The 23,362-nt window shown below is 33.8% G+C and overlaps 1 protein-coding gene and 1 pseudogene across 1 annotated transcript; one reads left to right on the top strand and one right to left on the bottom strand.

Moving 5' to 3' along the window:
* Nucleotides 1-9,200: 9,200 nt before the first annotated feature.
* LOC119542007 (olfactory receptor 6C2) lies at nucleotides 9,201-10,139 on the top strand. Its single transcript, XM_037846458.1, has one exon. The coding sequence runs from the start codon at nucleotides 9,201-9,203 to the stop codon at nucleotides 10,137-10,139; it is 939 nt and encodes a 312-aa protein (XP_037702386.1).
* A 10,276-nt stretch (nucleotides 10,140-20,415) lies between these two features.
* LOC119542739 lies at nucleotides 20,416-22,908 on the bottom strand (annotated as a pseudogene).
* Nucleotides 22,909-23,362: the final 454 nt, after the last annotated feature.

Raw genomic sequence — 23,362 nt, 5'->3', positions numbered from 1 at the left:
AACTAATTATAATATGTAAACTCATGGACATGAAATATAAGTTACCAGGATATAGAATGAGGATAAAGAATGGGGAGTGGTTGCTTATTATGAGCAGAATGTTCAACTAGGGTGAACTTAAACATTTGGAAATGGACAGGGGTGATGGTAGCATGTTGTGAGAATAACTAACAGTGCTGTAAGGTGTGTGGTGGAAGGGTAAGTTCAGAGTCATGTATGTCACCAGAAGGAAAGTTGGAAGTTAAAAGATGGGAATGTATAAAACAGTGAATCTTGTGGTGGACAATGTCCATGATTAAATATACAAATATTAAAAACTTCTCTCATGAGCTAGAACAAATGTATGACACTATAACTAGAAGTTAATAAAAGAGATGCATATAGGAAAAAATATATACCTATTGCAAACTATATACTACAGTTAGTAGTATTATAATATTCTTTCATAAACAGCAACAAATGTGCTATACCAAAACTGTGAATCAATAATGGAGGGGGGCATGGTTAGGGGTATGGGAGGATTTGAGTTTCCTTTTTTTTGTCTTTATGTCTTTTCTGGAGTAATGAAAATGTTCTAAAAATTTAAAAAAAAATTAATTGTATTGATGGATGTACAGCTGTATGATTGTACAATGGGCAATTGATTGTACACTTTGGATTTTTGGATAGTTGTATGGCATGTAAACAATCTCAATAAAATATATATATAAACTCTTGTACTCATATCCTTAGAAAGCATAATAGGAAATAAAATTGAACTTGTGCATTTTTTTTCTCATTAGGGTGGGCATGTAGCCTATGTCTGATGCTGTTATTCTGTCTAACTGTCTCAAAGGACAGTGTCCCTACTGCTCTCCATTTTAGTTGTTTTGCCAAATTTTATTAAACAGAAGGTTCATTAAGGACTTTTGAACCCGAGTCACCAAGGATCCTTATTCATACAGGTAATCCCAGTGCACCTCCGGGAGACTGAACTGACAAATATATATCATTATTTTTATATTAGGAAAGCTAACTCCCTCCTCAGAATGATCAGAGCAGCAGCTCTTACTAAAAGACAGAGAAAGTTCTTTTGTTCTCTTTCCTTACATTATCTTTTCTTCTATCCTTAATAATAACCAAACGAAAATGTTTCCATGGTTTAAAATAAGGAAGAGTCTCTAAGTGAGAAATTTTGTATATGATGTGAAAATGGGAAACTAGGAGAACTCCAGAACCTTCAGGAGATGTGTGAACAGTAGGGTAGGTTCATGATCCTCTTAGACTAGTACAGAGTCGCATCTCCCTTAACACAATGCAGTTGAAACCATGAAGGAGCTGCCAGCTGAAACCATGGAAAAGCATTAAAAGAGTAAAAGCCTGTTGGGGATTTACCCATGTCTCCCACAACAGACATGTATGTTCAAGTCTTAACCCCTGGTCCTGAGGGTGCAAACCCATTTGTTCATAAGATCTTTGACTCAATTATTAGTTAATGTGAAACCAAACTGAATGAGGGTGGGCCTGAAGCCACTGCAACTGGAGTCCTTTGAAGGAGATGACTGAACGAGAGGAGTAGGAACCAGAGGAGAAGTCAGGAAGAGACAGACTTTCATGTGAAGGAGGACTGCCAGAAAGCCATCTCCAGAGCACTACAGGCTTTGGAGAAAGCCTGGCCTTGCCAGCACCTTGATTTTGGACTTCTCGCTTCCAAAACTGTGAGCCACTGAATTCCTGTTGCTTAAGATAACCAGGTTTGGTGTTTGTCATAGCAACCCTTGCAAACTAAGGTAGATATTAGAATTACTTTCTTGTTTTTGATGAGGGAAGAAATAATTTTTCAGTGTTTTCTTCTGCACTGTATTTAATTACACTTCTTTCAGTTATTTTTTTAATAAGGAAAATTGTTGTAGAAGTACTATAACGTTATTCCACAGCCCTTAGAAAAGACCGAGGTCATAGCCAGGGCTATATTTATGTATCCATAAGGAATCACTCATGCGGTATAATTTTAAGGACATGTAGAAATATAGCTTCCATTCCCCTGGAATATATATATGAGAAGTACAGTCTATTGCTTAACATTTCAACTTTAAAGGTGAAAAGTCTAAGCAGAAATAATCAATCCCACCAGAGTATATATTAGTTCCACAAAAATGTCCCCTTAATATCTAAATAAGACAAATTACTTTCCCTAGAGAGCAATTTGATGACAGAGAAAAGAGAAGGTTTTTTTTTTTGTGTTGTTCACGAAGGACCATACAGGACTAGCAACATTGAGAAGAGTGTTTCATTAAGGCAATTTTTTCCTGAGGTAAGTGCGGAGAGGAATTTGAAAACGGAAACAGCAGTAAGGATGTCAGTTCTTGGTTTCTTTGTTGTCTGTTCTTAATTGCTCTTTTTGTGGCCCTGAAGTTGTTGGGAGAGAAACAGTTCTCCAACCAAAATCAAAGATTAAGGCAAAGAACACAGCTTAGTAAATTACTAACATACTATTTTATTCATAGAAAAGAGAAGGCATTAATAAATTCATTTTACCTAACAAAGGCAAAAATAAGATTTGTATACGAGAAAGAGGATTGAGGGAGGGGAAAACTCCTAGAGAGGTTAAAAACAAAGAATTCCATTTTCCTTTCCTTGTATAAGCTGTTGATTATGTGGGAAGTTAGCGAGGAGGCCAATCTTTGGGCAGTAGAAAGGACATAAAGAAAAACAGTTTTGGTTATTCATGGATTCCTTGAAAAGCCTTGAGAGTTTAACTCTGATGTAAGTATATGTGACCATCACTGAAGAATGTTTGCCAGTGTACATTGTTAATATTTCTGTCTTAGTTATGCCAGACCAGCACCGTTTCCTTTATTAGAGTTTTCATTAGCTTTCCTATGTGAGTGTTCATTTCCACATGATGGTTCCTGTAACCAGGTTGGGCCTTGTTACACATCCCACATTTGATCATATAAGGCATACCTCCATATGAGGAGAAGATTTCATTTTTCCAGACCTGAAGGACACATGCTATTTGTGGGAAATATTTCAAAGCAAAATGAGTTAAAATTCCTTCATACACAAACTAAGTGCTGTCTCCTGGGGAGATACCATTTCATTAAGTGACAGAGAAATAGCAGGAATCCTAGAAACCCTGTTTGCAGACAGGACATAATTTCATTGTCACCATTATAAATAAATAATGCTGGTTGAGGACTAGAGCAGTTATTGTTCCATGAATAGAAGTATAGAGTGTTTTCCTTTTGCTGAAAAATACATATAATGGTCATATCAAGAAAATAAGACCATAATGCAGGGAAAATGTCAGTTAATATTTTAGTCATCTTTCATTTCTGTCTGAAATTATAAGGGAAATAGATAAAGTCATTGCATTTGAAATATGATATAAGCGGCGACACTGATGGAGGGTGGTATAGGTGATGAAGCTGGAGTTGGGCAACAAACTTCCTTAATTGCCTGTGTGAGTCTCAAACATTCATATACATATGAAATTCCTGATTATCATATTCAAAATAAGATTTCTCCACTAGCACCTCATCCCACTCCCCCACTTCCTGTCTGAAACGTATTAAGGCTGGCTGTCTGATTTCCAAGAATCTATACTTGTAACAAGCATACTTGGTGATTATAATTGAGGGTCTCACATTAAATATCCTAGTCAGATATAAATGTTTCTGGAAGAAGAAAGTAAAATATTACATAAATGACCTACAGTGAGAATTTTGGTATAAATTAAATGAGTTTTATGAGACAGAACCCATCCCTGAACATGGCACATTGTAGAAACTGGATGTAGTATTTCAATTCAAAAGAGCTTGCCCCGTATTTTCCAATAGCCAGGTGGAAGCAAGTTATGACATAGAATTATGCAGACATTCTTCAGTAGGATGAAGGAGAGAAAGAAGGATACAGAGGTGCTTCATTTTCTGGAAACAGTGGACCCAAGAGAATGTCAGAGTGGAACACTCCATGCAATCAGGGCACACAGCCAGAACACTTTGGGGAGTCAGGCAGTGGAGGCTGAGGGTTTAGGCAGGTGGGAGCTGGTGGGGAGGGAGTGGAGAACAGAGGCTATTGAGTGTCACAAGCAAATTTCACCTTTGTCACAATGTTGTTTACTCTGCATTTGTGGAAATATTTCTGAGAGGAAAAGACCAAATTAAAGTAGAAGAAGGAGAGGATTCCTGTCTTCCAACAAAAGTGAAGATACAGTTCCCCTTATTCAATAAAATATGGAAAGTAAAAAGAGGATTAAAAGTGATGGCAGTAGAGAGAGAGAGAAGAAAAGCTGGTAAAATTTAAGGTTAGGGCAACAGATCAAGTTAGAAAGTACAAAAAGTATAAAAAGGGCAGACTACAGGTCAAACTGTTAAGTAGGTAAATTTTGGCTTTAAGACATTCAGAGTTAGTATTGCATTTTTCTTTCTGAATGATATTCTTATGGTAATAACTGTATTTGTAATTCTTTAATACCCTGTTCACAGGGGCTGGCTGCCATCAGTGGCTGTGGGGATGGAATAGAAAGCCATTTGGCAGAATGTGACAGAGCCTGTTAATAATGATAAAATTTACAATTTATTTATGAATTGTTATGTTTTTTTTGTATATATCATTTTTAAATCTCCCAGCAACTCTAAAAGTTATTATTGCTTGTTTATTTGTCTTAGAGAATATCAGGATAGGAGTCATCTTTTTACAACTTTGGTTTTTAGAAAGCTGTGTGATCAGAATTCTTTTATGAATGTTTCTGATTCCAAACTCCTGTAGGTTTCACTACACCAAAGAATTTTAACCATGAATCATACCGCCTGAAGAGTAGCAGAATCACCAGAAAAGAGGTGATTTTTAAGTCTGTCCTTTTGCTTTTTGCTGTTAAGAGGGAATCATCCATAGCTACTGTAGGATTATGTTCTAAACCTCAAAAGCACTGGGTCAAAAAAAAAAAATTAGTATGCTGTTGTATTTGAGATACACTGGTGGACAAGGAAACAGGAGTACTACTGGCAAGTCAATTAAAAGTTCTATAATGCAGTTTTTAGTGACTATAGACACAGGTCATAGAAAAATGGTGACATGAATTTTCCTTTATGAAAGATAGCTTTATTGATTTTTCTTTATGCTTATGCACTTGTTTCTCTAAAAACTATTACTTACTGAAGTTGGCTCTGTATATCCATGGTTAAGTGAAACTTTCAGTATGTGCATAAAGAAAAGGGTAGAATAAATACTATGAATATGGAAAGACTACTTAATTAACTAGTTTCAGATTATGTTGGCAAGTGGTCTGGGAGTGTGGATGTGAGAGAAATGGATTTAACAATCGAGATAGGGATATAAATTATTTTTAAAAAGGAAGAAAAACATTCTATCTTGTGTACAGACACAGGATTCAGCAGCAATTCTAATCTTCCTGATATTGCTGTCTGACCCTTTTAGCTATCAGCATTATCTGAAACCTTCTCCCTTTTTTAAAAGATTAAAATACAAATTGATTTAGAAACTATATATAAGGTACATTAAATCACTCACTTAAAAATTATTGGCATGCAGGCACTGTGCCTATACCACAAAGGATATAACAGATACCAGAAAAAAGTCCCTTTTAGAGTTTATTGTCTAGTGACCCTAATGACCCAGTGACCCCAAGAATATTAGAATATTCTTGATCTTCTGTAGAGGCACCATATATTATCTATGAGTATCCCTGCTGATTTTAATGAAAACTATACAAATTAGTTCCTCAAATGAGAACATTTGATATTTGTTCGTAGAGGCAGAATGTTGGGGTCTGGGGTCTGGAAAATGGAGAAAACAGGCCACACTCCACAGTCTCTTTTAGGGGCAGAATGAATCATCAGAAACACAGTAGGTAGTTTGAGCTTTGGTCAAGAAAGGAAAGCAGAGAACAAAACAACTTAGGCTCTAGAAAATGGTTTGTGGGTAACAAATCCTGGAAAAAGTGAAAAAAATCCTAAACACAAGCAAGAGGTCAAGAAAGAAGATTAATATAAACAACCAAACAACAATGGCAGGTGGGAAATTATATTAAGGGTAAGAAAACAACTAGGTCACAGACAGAGAAAGAGACAGTACTAGAAAAGGAATATTTACAAAGTTTAGAATTTAGAATATTCAGGCCTTTTATGTAAGAGCGTAGTCAAAATGACAGTGCACTTTGCAACTGACATGCAAATAAGAACTTTGAACCTATGGACCTGAACTGTCATTAAAGAATACAGCTTAGTCTAGATCTACAGACAACTCTGTTCTGTTTCTTATGCTCATTTACTAAGTGTCCTATTCATACCAGACAGGGAATATAAGGATGTAAAATGCATAATGTCTACTTGAGGGGTTTACAGAAATATAAGGAGAAACATAAGTGTACTGCAGATTTACAATACAATGTAATCCATTCCAAGATATGGTAAGGAACAGGTGCTTGTAACAAAACACAAGAAGGAGCATAACCTCACACACTCTGGGTACATAAAGGAAAACCTCCCCAAATACTTGATACTTGAGGAGAATCCTGAAGGATTAACAGGCAAAGGAAGGTGGGAGGATTAGTCTGTGCAGAGGGGACAGCATATAGGAAATATGAAGAACTATAAGTAGACAGTTTTAGCACAATTTAAAGTTTGGGGATGTGAGGTCATGAAATGGCAAAGGATGAGTATGCCAATCAGAGAGGGTCCTGTCCATGAAGAGTTTTGCATGTCACACAAAAGAGATTAATCTTTATCAAGATAGTTAATACTGGAAGTGGAGAAGGCTCATAAAGCTGGCATGGTTTCACATTCAGAAAGTGGTATGTGAGGGGTCTGTACATTGAGCCATGTTTTCATGGGGAAAAGATCTGGGCTTTGTAATGGTCATATAAATGATGATTTAATCAATTTGACTGGTTGAAATCATTCCTACAGAGTACGGAGTAAGAAGAACAAAAATAGAAAACAAGAAAGAAGCTTTGAAGATAGAATATTGGGAAACACCCATATTTCGTGGATGGGCAGAGCAAGAAGAGCCTGTGTAGGATGGTGAAAAGGGAGATCTAGAGTTCAGAGGACATCAGAATGGTGGCAGGGAAACCATTTGAAGATTGACTAAACTTTAAGGAAAAAATGTTGTGGGGATGCAGGCATGATAAAAATTAAAATGTGCCATTGGCTTCAACAATAGTGAATTCCTTGTAGATGTTGAGAAAGCAGCAGGGTACGGGAATGAAAATAAGGTTACAGTGGGTTGAAGCCTAAGTCAAGTGATGATAAGATGAGAAAGTGGAGATACTAGTGTATTATCAATGGTATTAAAAACATAATGATTCAGTGGCAGAGAGATTCCAAAAGGAGCCGAGAGGTCACTCTGGTGGGCACTCTTACGCACACTTTAGACAACCCTTTTTAGGTTCTAAAGAATTGGGGTAGCTGGTGGTGGATACCTGAAACTATCAAACTACAACCCAGAACCCATGAATCTCGAATACAGTTGTATAAAAATGTAGCTTATGAGGGGTGACAATGGGATTGGGAAAGCCATAAGGACCACACTCCCCTTTGTCTAGTTTATGGATGGATGAGTAGAAAAATAGGGGAAGGAAACAAACAGACAAAGGTACCCAGTGTTCTTTTTTACTTCAATTGCTCTTTTTCACTCTAATTATTATTCTTGTTATTTTTGTGTGTGTGCTAATGAAGGTGTCAGGGATTGATTTAGGTGATGAATGTACAACTATGTAATGGTACTGTGAACAATCGAATGTACGATTTGTTTTGTATGACTGCGTGGTATGTGAATATATCTCAATAAAATGAAGATTAAAAAAAAAATAAAAAAAAAAAGAACCCTCTAGATCAAAGGCTAAGGCAGTGGGAATTAACCTTCTCCACAGTAACACTTCCAGACCCTAACTCATTGGCCTTTAATACAGTTTTATTTTTAGGTGGCCAGATTTGGCCATGATTGCCTGTGCTGTTTCTTTAATTATTTCTCTGCTATGAAATTTATCCCCCCTTTAGTGACAGCAGATATATACTCTGATTTTCACTTTCTTCCCAACTAATGTTTTGAATACTTCATTCCATATGATGTACAGAATGAGAGTTGGCTTTAAACTGAACTGTGTTCCCAATTATCAGCAAGTTTTCCTAAACAACTTTAAGTAATTCTTACCATCTCTTGACTTATAAAGTTTCTTCTTAAATATTTCATTTGTTTGCCAATAATATTGATTTCTGGGCTATAATCTGTTTAAATACAGTAATTATTGTTTCCTTGTACGTTTTAATTTGCGATAAGAATACTCATTGGTATCCTCATCTCCTTATTGTTCTTGACAATAAATACATTTTATCAGTTAAAAAAAAAAAAACCATAATGAAAAAGGCACAGCTTGGAAGAATATATTTAGTGATATTAAATGTAGTTTTAACTTCAGTGGCTTTGAGGGAAAAAGAAACACAGGCAATTAACTGAAATTAACTGAAATTTTCTTTAATTAATTGAAACCTATCTTGAAAGCACATGAGGATGTTCATTTCTGTAAATATCTTGAACACATTTTCTTACACCATATGTAAAATACTTGTACAAGAAATCATCTGTATGTGCTATGGTGTTGGAAATAAGGAATAAAGAATACTAGCAGAGATGCATAAAGATACAAGGGGAAGGTCAGGACTCAGTGTTGTTTTGTTGTTGCCACTGTTGCTGGTTTGTTTTCCAGGACAAATGAATCTTACTCTTAAAGCAATCCTTTGATATTAACAATGGAGGACAATTTATGTTCTTAATTACCTGCATACATCTTATATCCAGGGTTTGTCTGAGACAAAAAAAAAAAAAAGAAAATACTTTTAAGTACTCATGAAATGGCACCATCTTTTCTCTAACCTATGTGCAAATCTAATGTGTGTAATGAATTGTAAGTATTAAATTACATTTGTAAATTCTGTGGGGCAAAGAACGATATTAGAAAAGCTGCATTATTTTACAACAACATAAACACTTAAGACGTTCTCTTCTGCCCATACTCAGGAAGACTACTGGAAGAGTAGCCAGGTTGATTATGCTGTAGGGAGAGAAAGTACATTTATTCCAGTTTGTTTGGCTTTTCTATACAGGGACTTTTGCTAGAGATTTTAAATACCTACCTCTTCATGAATGTTCTTTGTTTTTTTTGTATACAGATTAGGTATGGATGTCAAAAGTCAGTGATGAGAAACCACACAGCAATAACCACCTTCATCCTGCTGGGACTGACAGATAATCCACAACTACAAGTTCTCCTTTTTATCTTTCTATTCCTCACTTACATGCTAAGTGTAACAGGGAACCTGACTATTATTGCCCTCACATTGCTGTATTCCCACCTTAAAACTCCTATGTACTTTTTCCTCAGAAACTTCTCTTTCCTAGAAGTCTCATTCACTACTGTCTGTATTCCTAGATTCCTGTACAGTATATCAACTGGGGACAACACCATCACTTATAATGCATGTGCAAGTCAAATATTTTTTGTTATTCTCTTTGGAGCAACCGAATTTTTTCTCCTGGCCGTCATGTCCTATGACCGCTACGTGGCCATCTGTAAACCCCTTCATTACATGACCATCATGGGCAGCCGGGTCTGTATTTTATTAGTCATCTGTTGTTGGGTGGCTGGCTTGATGATCATTCTCCCACCTCTTAGTTTTGGCCTCCAGCTGGAATTCTGTGACTCCAATGCCATTGATCACTTTAGCTGTGATGCAGGCCCCGTCCTGAAGATCTCATGCACAGATACATGGCTAATAGAACAGATGGTTTTACTGATGGCTGTCTTTGCACTTATTATCACCCTGGCATGTGTTATTCTGTCCTACACTTATATCATTAGGACAATTCTGAGATTCCCCTCTGCCCAGCAAAGAAAAAAGGCCTTTTCTACCTGCTCATCTCACATGATTGTAGTCTCCATCACCTATGGAAGCTGCATCTTTATCTATGTCAAGCCTTCAGCAAAGGAAGAGGTGGCCATTAATAAAGGAGTTTCAATGCTCACTACTTCTGTTGCTCCCATGCTAAACCCCTTCATTTACACACTGAGGAACAAGCAAGTGAAACAAGCTTTCCATCACTCCATAAAAAGGATTGCATTTCTCTCAAAGAAGTAGAAGTTTTGTTGAATCAAAGTAAAATGAAAGAAGAAAATCCCCTATTTATCGCACTATATCCTCTAAATTATTTCAAGGTTTCCTCTTTCTTAATTCAAGTCTCTACACTGAAGAAACTCATGAATTGTCAACCAAGAACAAATATATGGAGCCTGAAATGGTTCCCCATGGCCCTGGGGACATTTGAGATGTGTAAAATCCATATAATCACTAATTCATCTTTTGTAATGAGGTATTGCGCTCACTGTGAAAGATCTCTTGATTATGATACTTCATTTCTCTTCATACTAACCAGAAAATAAACAAGGTCTATCCACTGTTCCCTTGACTCAAATTGCAGATAATTTACAAACAATTGGTATATCATTTTGTAACTTCTTATTGCTTGCACTTCAGTTATTATATTTGCTTGATCTACGAGCAACACTCTGTCTAATACATAATGGCAAAATATCGGAAACACACAGAATACCTGAAATGCCTCCATTATTTTATCCTCATTGTAAGCATATTTATGAATTTCAAAAATGAAAGTGTTTTCCTGCCGATCATGACAGAGTAGTTTTATTGGACTAACCCTCTTGTTGATAATATGGGCTAACACTCTCATTGATTATAATAATAAAACTAGACAAAATGTAAAAAACAACTATTTGAAGTACTGGAAAACAGGCAGAAACTGGAAGGATAAGGATCTTAAAAATCATTCCAGATGAGTCGACAGTTACCTGGATTGACTTTTCCTCCAGCGACACTTCTCAGTTCACAGAGGTGCTCAAAAACACAGTTCAAACAAGTTATCTGGAGGTAGGGAGTAGAGATTGGGCAGTTGATGCTAATGGAGTACAGAATGTTGAATAAGTTTGATGATAAAGGTTCAGAAATGGATAGCACAATACTGTGTGATGGCAACATAATACTGTAAGTATAATGAACAAAGCTGAGTGTGAAAGCGGAAGGCTAGGGGCATGTATGCCACCAGAAGGAAAGCTAGAGGATAAAAACTGGGACTGTGTACCTCAGCAAAATCTTGAGTGGATGATGAGAGTGGCTAATTGTACAAATATAAGAAAGTTTTTACAAGAACTAGAAAAAATGTATGTCGCTATTACAAGGTGTTAAAAAAGGGATGGTATATGGGAAAATTACAATTAATGCAAACTAAGGTATAGGTTAACAGTAACATTGTAATATTCTTTCATTGACTAATAAAGACACTATGCCCAAGCTAAATGTCAGTAATAGGGGGATATAAGAGAACAGCATGGGATTTTTTTTTCTTTTCTTCTTTCTTTTCAGAAGAAATGGGAACGTTCTCATATAGATTTTGGTGGTGAATGCATAACTATTTGATCATACCAGGAGCCATTGATTGTACACTTAGAATGGATTGTATGATGTGTGAATAAAATGGTTAAAAAAAAAGAAATAAACAGAGAGCTAAAAAAAAAAACTTCCACATAGCTCAAGCTGAAAGCAGCAATTTTAATTAAATGAGAAAACAGATATCAGAATCTGAGGCTCCCAGAGGTCAGGGAAATGAATAATGGGAACAACCTTAGAGAATTTTTTGTATGCATGAAGAATGACAAAAACGCAATATGACTGAAGAAAGCATCTTGTGGATTTTTAAATATGCATAGAAGTAAAATATGTGAAAATAGCATGAAGGTTAGAGTGGGCTGCAGGAATATAAAATATTTTAAGTTTATTATGTTTTTTTTTCATTAAGGGAGACAGTAAACAGAAAATAATGAATGTTATCATCTCTACTGTAACCACTAAACCAATATTGTAAAATTATAGAACTTAAAAGCTAATAAATAAGATAAAAAGGAATAATGATAAAAGAACTTACTTAATCCAATGATTGCATGAGCACAGTAATAAAGGAATGAAGAACATGAGGCAAAGAGAAAACAACTAACAAGATGTTAGACTTAAAAACAACTATAACATAATTATTGTAATAATTATTGCAATTGCTTATAAATATAGAAATATTTATAGACTAAACACTGCAATGAAAAGACAAACATTATCAGAACCAGTTTAAAGCTTTTATTATTCGACAAGAAATATATTAAATATAACAACATGAAGTAGTTGGAAGTAAGAGCATGGGATACAAAATTATCCAAGAGTAAAACTAAACAGTGTAAAGTGATGTGTCTATATGAATATCAAACCAACTAGACCTTAAGATAAGACATCTCACTAGAGATGATAAATGAAATTTCATATTGATGAGTCAACTAAAATTAAAATGCACATCTTTGATATGTATATTCCTTGTAATTAAACACCAACACTTATAAGGCAGAGTTTAACAGCAATGAGAGAAAAAGACAAATCTACAACCCCACCTGGAGCCTTTCACACATTTTTAATAAATCAACCTTTCACATCTGGTGTTCCATGAAAGAAACAAGCCCCACAAAAATACATATGCCCAAATAAAATGCAGAATAAATTATTACCAAAATTACTTTTCAAATGACACTATTTGATGGTATTCTATAGTGATTGCATATAATATGAACAATAAATTGCTTTTCATGGGTTTTCTTTTTTGTATCATTTTAAAAACTTTGAACATTTCTGCATCTTAAACTGTTTAAGCTATTTTCCCCTTCCAAGTTGAAAATCTTTTATTTGGCATTGTCTGTTGTTTTTCTATTTATTATTATATTTTGTTTTATGCCTCCCATCTTACTGTTCTTTTAATTTGCACCACATATTTTATGTGCCCTTGTTTCCCTCTCTAACCTCATTTAGGTTTAATTAAATTGTCTTTTATTTTTATTAACTTATCTCTATATATGGCCATTATTTTAGGGATTAACTTATCTATATATCTGGCCATTATTTTAGGGTAATACTTATTTTGATTACTAGGTAAGGTGGTTGTCTACCAGGTCTCACAACTGTAAAGTTACTATTTCTCTTTTATATCTATGTAATTTGCAGGAAGATAATTTGAGACCATGTATATTCCTGCTCCTTATCAAACATTCACCCACTAGTTCTGTTATCTATTCTAACTCCATCATTTCTTAAATATTTGTTAGTTGGCATTTGACTATAAGAAATAGCTTTCCTTTTTCATTTATTTAATCATTTTTATATCAGTCAAAATTTTATAGATTTTAGTTTATTCTATAAGTTATAAGACATTCCTCTCTTCATCATCTGATGCTCAGTTTGCTCCAGATTTGTCTAGCCCCTTCAAGCTGGCACCCATGTCCTTTTGGCAAGTGTCATTTTTTGACAAATTCCAGGCAAGGGTGCAAGGGTGGCATTATATAGAGAAAATTGTGAATCTTCCCTAGCTTATATATATAAATAGATCATTTTCCAATATGGATCTTTAGCCACTATTAATCTATAACATCATATATCTATGTTGAGATATGAGAGCCAGAATCATAAGTCTACATCTTAAAATAAATTTTATTTTTTATTTCAAATGTATCAAACCAAAGTTACTATTGGATTTTCATAGAGCAAATGTCTTTCAGCTCCTGGTATGGCAGAGGATGATTTATCCATCTGTGATTTATACTATAGTTCTTTTGGTTCCCTGAAATATTTATCTCACTGATAAAAACTTGAAGCTTATTTAAAATCTAAGGCTTTATGTTTGCCATTAGGATAGTGGTTTTTAGATAGTTATGATAAAAGTAAAAAATTGTAATTCTCCCTTATGTAGGGATATACTCATATTTGAAACTTTCCATCCTCTATCATTTACTCACTTAATAAGAAAATCTCTTAATGATGATTGAGCAAAGGGTTCTGATATGGAGGAAGATTTAAAATCTAAAACCTACCACATCCTTTCTAAACCTATTTTATCTCATTGTTTTGCCAACTACAATTGCACTTAATTTTATGTAGATGTCATAGTTTGTCACACCTGCTATGATAAATGCCACAAATTGGTTTCCTTATAAAAAACAGAACTTTATTGTTTCACAGTCTTGGAGGGTAGAAGTCCAAAACCAACGTGTCACCAATCAAGATTTCTCCCATATTTGTAACATTCTGGTGATGGTTTGCCAATGTTTTAATTTGATAAATTTGCCGGACTGCAATATACCAGAAATGGACTGGCTTTTAACAATGGAGATATATTAACTTACAAGTTTATAGCTCTGAGGCCATGAAAATGTCCAAATCAAGGCATCATCAAAATGATGCCTGGACTCTGAAGGCAGGCTGCTGACATCCTCGATGACTCTGCCATATGGCAAGGCACGTGGCCATGCTGCTGCTGTCTCTCATCTCTCCCAGGTTTTGTTGCTTTCAGCATCTGGTTTCTCCATCTGTGGCTTCTTTTCTCAGCTTCTGTGTGTGTCCTTCTCTCTCTGTCTTCTGTCACTTGTTCACTCTCTGTATTTCATCCTTTTATAAAGAACTCCAGTAAGAGGATTAGGACCCACCCTGAATAACAGCATACTTACAAAGGGTCCAAACCCATGGGAATGGATTAGCTTTAGGAACATGATCTTTTCTGGGGTACAAAACAGCTTCAAACCATAACAGCCAACAATCCTTAGTGCTCCTTGGCTTGTAAATGCATTTGTGCCTTGTCATATTGTGATCTCTTTCTCTTTCTTCAGTTTCTACTTCCATGTCTGTGGTAGGGGGCAGTCCTAGTACAGCCTGCCTCCTTTCCCTGGAACCCACAAATACACCCTGTGCTCAGGACCAGGTGTGTCAGCCTGGTGGGATAAAATGCAAACCCCAAGTAGATAAAGGGGCTGCCGGTACATTCCTTTCCCTGTTACCCCAAGCATATGTCAACATTCTCCCTGCCCCTAGCCACTGACAACCACAACTCTTTCTGTCTTTGTGGTTTTGCCTATTCTGGGACATTTCATATAATTTAGCTCTCACAAGGGGTTAAATTAATAAGGATGAATTTAATTTAACAATAACTTTGCATAAAAAGAGAAAAGAGCAAGTGAAAATGTCAGTCAACAGATGATCGTATTACTGATAGCTTCACAACAATGCACCTTTTCCTAAAATTGTGAGAATAATACATGAAATTTTGCATGCAGTTTCTTTCATTTAGCATAATGTTTTTAAAATTCATCCATGATGTAGTATGCATCAATATTTTATTCCTATTTATGGATTAATAATATTCCATTGTATGGGCATACTGCATTTTGCTTATCCATTCATCAGCTGATGGCCATTTAAGGTGTTTCTGCTTTTTGCTATTATGAATAGTGTTCTATTAAGTTTCATATACAAGTTTTTGTTTGAACCACAGCACACTTAGATGACCTTTCTAATGTTTACAAGACCTGATAGTGATGCTAAAGGGTCATAAAAAACTGGAGGGAAGAATATATGCGTTCCTTTGTTTTTCTGAGATAGCAGCATCACTTTAGGGATAGAAATATAGATGAATCATATTTGAATTGCAATGCATTCATTTGTCTGAAACTGGAAGTCTTAGTTAAAAGAATTTTATGGTAAAAATATTGTCACTACATGAAAATCTTATAAATAGATGCTGTTAAGATTAACAAAGAAACTCACAAGGGATTAAATTAATAAGGATGAATTTAATTTAACAATAATTTTGCATAAAAAGAGAAAATAAGAGCAAATGAAAACTTCAGTCAACAGGTGATCATATTACTGGCTGCTTGACAACAAAGCATCTTTTCCTAAAATTGTGAGAATATTCGAGCACAAGTGAAATGTTTCCATGTGTTGTATGGCATCCAAACTTCTTAATAAAATGGCAAATTTTAGACATCAATAAATTCTAATAATATTCTAACATTTGTTTATGAACATGAATTTTAGGAACTCTTAATGAGTGGATTCATTGGATAGTTAATAGCTTTGAGTCATTTGTAATCAACCACTCATAAGAAATGAAGAAGGACTTGGTAATTTTATTATAGACCGTAGTTCATCATGACAACCCCTGTAAGGCAAGCCTAGAGCAGTGAATAATACTGTAATCTGAACATGATTGTTTTAGCCCAAGTCTGCCTTATTTTAACATTTTTATAATTTCAGACTTAAAGTTCTAAAAACAGTACAAGGAACTCCATAAAAAGAACTCCTAATGCCCTTTATCTAGAGTCATTAATTGTTTATATTTAGTATGATTTCCTTTATCATTCGCTCTCTCTCTCTCCCTCTCCCTCTCTTTCTGTGTATACACCCACATACATATATACATATACATGTTTTTATAATACCATTTGCTAGTAAGTGAATACCTCTTGCATCTTTATCCCTAACTACCTCAGAGTATATTTTCTAACAAGAATGGTCTCTTACATAAATGAGATATAATTATTTATTAAAATCAGGATATATGACATTGATGGAATACTATTATCAAATTCATAGTCTATATTAATATTTTATAAAATTTCCCAGTAATGTCCCTTATGTCTTTTTTCCTATTTCCAGTTCTAGCACAATCCAGGTTTATGCAATGATTTTAGTTCTCATATCTTTTCAGTTCCTTTAATCTGGAATATTTTCTTGGCCTTTCTTTGACATATTGTCTTGAAATTTTTGAAGACTGCATGGAACTTGAGCTCATCTGATTTTTCTTCAACATTAAATAAGTTCTGATTATTTTCAGGAATAACACAGAAGTGATGATGAGTTCTTAGTACATAATATTAAGAGGCACATGTTGTTGGTTTTCTCATTATTGGTGATAGTAACTTTGATCACTTGGTTAAGGTGAACTTTTCCATGTGTTCCTAGACTGCAAAGTTATGATTTTCTCCTTGGAATAATAAGTAATTTGTGGGGAGATACTTTGTGTAAATATCCTGTTCCTCATGAAATTTTCATCCAATAGTTTAACATTCATTGATGATATGCTAACTTCATCATTACTTTATATTTATTATAAATAAATATAAAGTCAGCATATTTTACTCTGAGGAAGATTTTTTCACTCTCCCTCATATAATAATTAATTGATTTTTTAGATCAGTATTGACTCAAGGATTCCTATTTTACTAATAGATTACAATCCATTACTATCATAATGAATATTGGTGGTCATACTATACAGATATGGTGAGTGAGAATCTCTACAAATTGGTTTCTGAACTTGGTTTACATGTTCTCTTAATTTTTTGAGTACAACAAGATGATCTCAGCTCTCTTGTTCTTTCATTGACCTGGCCCTGCAAATAGCCATTTCTCTAAGAATCCTTGGTTCCTTTCAGTTGAGAATGGTATTTAAAAAACAAGATGTAGACACTAGTTGTGTTGATTTGTTATTGCTTATAAGCCTTCTCAGAACACGGAGCCAGGATATATATAATCTTAGTTTGCCTAGGCTTCCGTAACAAATACCATGGGCTGGCTTAAACAACTGGAATTTATCAGGTCACAGTTTGGAAGCTAGAAGTCCAAAAGCAAAGTTTTGTCAGGCCATGCTTTCTCAAGTCTGCAGTATTCTGGTGGTAGCATCCTGGCAAATAATCTCTGCCTCCATCACATGGTGATCTTTCTCTTTCTGTAAGCTCCTATGGCTTCCATTCCATGTCCAAATTTCCCTTGCTCTTTAGGACTCCAGTTTCATAGGACTAAGGCCAGTCTTGATTCAATTTGGACTCCTCTTAATAGGAGCTTCAAAGTTCCTATTTACAAATGAGTTTCACATCCATTGGCCCATGGATTACGAATTAAACCTGTCTTTGTGAGAGATAGATTTGATCCCAAATCATAAATATATATACTATGTAATGTAATGGAAATGGAAATATGTATTATGTGTGTGTGTGTATATATATATATATATGTACACGCACATAAATACTTATATTTCCAATTACAATTAAACACTATACAATGTTTATAACAGACTCCCTCTTTTTCATATTTGAAATTTCTTTCTCCTACAGGGAGAAACTTGGGTTCCATTTTCTTCAATGTCTCATTTGCATAAGTCTAGAATATGCACAAAACAGTTACAGAATTGATAATCCACATCACTACTTAAAGTGAAACTAAAAAGCAGATTTCAAATATCATTTACAATTTTTACATACAATTACATCTAGTGAAATGCATAAATATTATGAGTCCATTTTGGTGAGTTTTGACAAATGGCTATATTAATGGAAGCTGTATCCCTATTGACTGTCAAGATTCAAACACTAATTGCAAACTTCTACTTTGAATTGTGGATTACTTCTGCTATCTATATATTTAAAAAGGTCAATAGTAAGCACCTTTATTCAAGGAGACCTCCATACCTTCATTATAAAACAGTCATGCCTGGAATTCCTATAGACAAGATAAAGAGAAATGACATCTGGTAAGTGTTGGCTGTTACTCTGATTGATGTGATTATTTTAAAATTTACCTCAATGTTTTTTAGTCTAAAGCAACTATTTACTGGATTCACAGATTCTGTTATAAGGAATTTGTACAGAGAGTACAGCAGATCCTATCTCTGCTCCATTCTGTGTGAGGCCTCACGTGGAAGACATGAAGACATCTTCACTCATGTGTCTGGAAGTTGAATCTTGCTATCAGTTAGTAACCTTATTTCTTTCTATATATGGATCTCTATGAAGTTTCTCTGTGGAACAAGTTTGGGCTTTTTCAGAGCATGGTGGCTGGGTTCCAAGGTCAAATGTCACAAAATGGAAAGAGCTAGACATGAGGTTTGGAATAACATACAGCTTTTCTGCCATAGTTTACTGGTTGGACCAGTTAATAGCTTTTTCCCAAATTCAAGAAAAGGAAACTTTGATCCCATGTCTTCATGAAAGGAGTGTCAATGATACATTGTAAGATTACGTTGGATGGGAGAGCTGGTTGTACTGCAGTCACTTACGTAAATGCTATCTGCCACAGAAGTGATGTCAGAAGACAAAACCTGTTGCATTATTTCTTATGCAACAAGACTATAAAGAAAATGAAAAAAATAGTGGAAGTTTATCTAGCACACTAACCTATATATTTATCTCCTCCAGTTATCCTAGTCAGACTGGCAGCAACAACCAGTGTTTTGGTATTTGAGAAATGATATATCTTTTTAACCTTGCATTTATCTTCCCTAAAGCCCTTCCCTTATTGTAATTTATCTTGAAAATCAGAGTCCACCAATAATCTAATAACAGATTTTCTTTAAACTATTCATGTTTACTTTCCATTGGTCATTAAGATTAATAGGCAAATATTTTCAAGAACATTGACTAAAGAAATATATGGTAATTTTAGGCATAGCCAAAACCTAATAACCTTAGCATGTTTGGAAGATATTTTTGTACTAATAGCTTAATCAGCACCACTTTACTAAATCAGTTGGTATAATGGCATAATCATGCATTCAACAGGACAATCATAAAGTTGTGGAATCTATGTGGTGTAAGAACTGATGCTTGGGAGTAAAAAGCAAAATAGATAATTTCATACCCCTACTTTGGAGGAAATGAAACATAACTTTATCTTTAAACAAGTCATTCATTTAAATGTTAAGGCAATGATATTCAATATAATTTAGTATTTAAAACTTACACAAAGTGAAAAACTAATAATTATAGGGTAGGTCATAAAAATAATTATATATTCTCATTTATTCAGTATATTCATTGACATAATCAAGAAATCAAATTCACTTTATGGGTTCTTGAAAAAATTTGTAAAATCAACTACTGGTGTATTAAATCATAATTTATTTTCTACTGCAATTTTGAAACTGTGGCCAATATAAATACTAAAATAAATTGCACGTTTTAAATAAATGGTTTACATTATAATTCTCATGTTGAAAATTGACATTAAATATAATCACTCTACAAAATGATTCTCTGCAATATTCTTTCAAAGAGTAAGTTTCCTTGGAACATTTTAAGCACATTTAATGATGACAAAATTCAATTTATCTGACACTTTTCAAAACATGGCTTTATATAAAATAGCATATACCTATTTAAATTATTTATTTAAGATTTCTGTGCTGTCCAAAGATTTATACTCTGTAATACAGTTAAAACCTCTCACTAATTTTATCCTAAAACATCTTCCATAGAGAAGATAAATTTTCAATTTTATATTTCTGACATAGAAAAGATTTCATTTGGAAAACCAGAAAGTTAAACTCAGGATAAATAGAATGGAAATAGTTTCTAAGCTCAGGCAGGCTAAAGTGATCTAAAGAATTTGTTAGCTATGAATTCTTAAACTAGAAGAGTCAAATTAATTTTTGTCCAATGTTTCTTTTATGTCTTCATGTTAATTATTTGAATAACTAGTCTTATTTTTCTGAAACAGAAAGTGTCATTTTGTGTATAATTTGGAAGTCTTTTTTAACTTGCTGGTTCCTCCGAGTATAAATGAATGGATTCAACAAAGGTGCAACTGAAGTATTGAGCACAGCTACTCCTTTGCTTAAAGTAACTCTTTCATTTGCTGATGGCTTTCTGTAGATGAAAATACAACTTCCATAAGTAATGGAGGCAACAACCATGTGAGACGAGCAGGTAGAAAATGCTTTTCTCTTTTGTTGAGCTGAAGAGGATTTTAGAATTGTCTTGATGATATAGAAGTAAGAAAGGATTACTGACAGTGTGACAATAAGAGTCAACAGAGCTAACAAAAAAGCAATTAATTCTAGTAAATGTGTGTCTGAGCAAGAAAGTTGTAGGACAGGAAAAATGTCACAAATGAAATGATCAATGGTATTTGAAGCACAGAAACCCAAGTTAAGACCCAAAATCAATGGAGGAAAAATGACCAGGAAGCCAGTTACCCAGGAGCTGAACACAAACTGGTGACAAACTCTGCTGCTCATGATGGATGTATAATGCAAATGTCTGCAGCTGGCAACAGAGTAGTCACAGGACATAGAAGCCAGAAGGAAAAATTCTGTACACCCCAGGAAGATGTAAAAAAACAATTGAGATATACAGCCATTAAAGGAAATGGTCTTTTCCTTGATTACAATGGTGATTAGGAATCTGGGGATGCAAGCAGTTGTGAATGAGATTTTCAGGAAAGAGAAATTCCAAAGGAAGAAATACATTGGATTCTTCAGACAGGAATCCAACAAAGTGATGGCAATAATGGACAAGTTCCCTATCATGCTCAACATGTAATTTAGAAATGGAAATAAGAAAATTACTACCTGCCATTGAGAGTTATCTGTCAGTCCCAATAGGATAAATTCTATCTGCTTTGTATGGTTCTAAATTTCTCTTTTGTGATATCAATAAAATTCTAGAAATAAAAGACTACAAAAATCAGAAATTATATATGTAGCTTTATCTTCAAAGAAAGATATAGAAAAGGACCCGTATTCAGAAACATACACATGTACAATGTCCTATCCATGGAAATTGAAGATATGATCTAGAACTGTAGAAGGGAAACTTTTAATTAAAAATTTAAACACACTAGAGAAATCCAGTGAATTTTGGAATTTGACCTAGAGAACCCATTAGAGTCAATTTTTCCCTCTTAATTATAAACTTCCAGTTAATTCCAGATTTAGCCAGTTGTTAAATAAATCAGATTAAAATTACTTGGTTCAGGAATCTTTAAATAAAATTTTATTCATTCAGATGATATATTTTTAAGTGATATAATTAATAAATATATATTCACATTAAAATATTATAAATATATTGTAGATTAAAAATTCCAAAGCAGTGTGTATAAATTGATCCTATTTTTTTACATGTCTAAATATGATGTATGTAAGTATGAGTTCTGCCCAAGTATACAAAAGTAATAATCATGATCAAAGATATTCTTTCAGTTATAGACTAAATAATAACACATTTATATATTCACTAAAAATTAAGACATTGTTAACAATATTCCTTCAAAGAGAAAAAAACACAACATATCCTTTTCAAATGTATCTGATTTATTTTTTCATGATAGCAAAAATTATTATTGAATTGAGAAAACCAGTTATATATGTTAGAGTTATGTATCTAACTTAAAAAATTTAGTGATGTACTTCATTGATGTTTTATTTCTTAGGCAGATTATTTTCCTCATAATTTGACCAAATTTTGCCAATTTGCAAAATAAACTGCTTCCAAACATAGAACATAAGCACTAAAAGAAAAAATACTATATAATTTCATAAATATTTTCTTTATTTAAATTCAAATATTTAAATTACATTCCTTTTCACTGATTAAATTTGCCATTCACTTTGCCTGTTCTAATTTTTTTTATTCTTTAAAAAAGTATTGAATACTTAATATTTCTCCTTCTGTGTGATTTGTCCCATTCCCTCTGATATGAATTCAGTAACCCTTCACTCTTTAGATTGAGACATTTCATTCCTATAACTGTTTGATCATTTTCATATTTTTTTAGTATATTTCTTCTCCTCTTACACTAATTCTATAATGAACAATCTTCAGCTGTTTGGTGGAAAGGGTGTACCTCACAGAATCATATATAAATCAATTCTTTTATCCTTTGATCTCTTCTTCATTTGGTATTGTTCCTTTTCCTAATATGTCCTTGTTCTAATCCCTACTTTATTCTGAAAAATACTTTAAATATATCTGTAGGTTTATTGTGGGTATCAGAGTAATTTCAAAGTCTAAAAGCAGAATTAGTCCTGCAACCAGTGCAAACTTAGCAATCAATGTTTCTCAGTGACATGTTGTTGTTCACAAGTGTTGATAAAATTAGCACTTCCAATGAGTTATCTTTTTTCCATTTTAAAACATATATTAAAAAACAAAGTCAAATATACAGGAAAAATATCTTCTAACCTCGTCATGTTTGGCTTCTAGGGTTGAGCATGTACTTTTTATCTAAAGAATAGTAGAATAATCATAATTCCTTTCATACTTATACGATACCTTGTTTGGCTTCAACCATCAAAGTATTAGAAATGAAGGTGCAAGTGCATAAATCAAGTATCATACTCTTGCATTTTTGGATTTGTAAAATAGAACATAAGGAATGATTAAAATTTTATTCAAAGAGAAATAATAAAATGTCATCTTTAATTCAGTCTTATTTGTCTTCAAACTTACATGGTATTTACAACTATTCTTAAAATTTTCAAAGAAAAGTAACAACACTATTGTACTTACCTTTAGCAGTGTATGGTGGTAGCTTTTTTCCTGTATGGTACATGAGCAAGAATCAACTATAATTAACAGTGAACAGACTGGTTGAAAAATGATATTTAATTTTGTAAGCAGGAAAATTAACATAAAGGATGATAT

Source organism: Choloepus didactylus, chromosome 8 (assembly GCF_015220235.1).
Source record: "Choloepus didactylus isolate mChoDid1 chromosome 8, mChoDid1.pri, whole genome shotgun sequence".
NCBI lineage: Eukaryota > Metazoa > Chordata > Mammalia > Pilosa > Megalonychidae > Choloepus > Choloepus didactylus.
The sequence above is the reverse complement of the archived record's forward strand: the minus strand, read 5'-3'. Positions and strand labels throughout refer to the sequence as shown.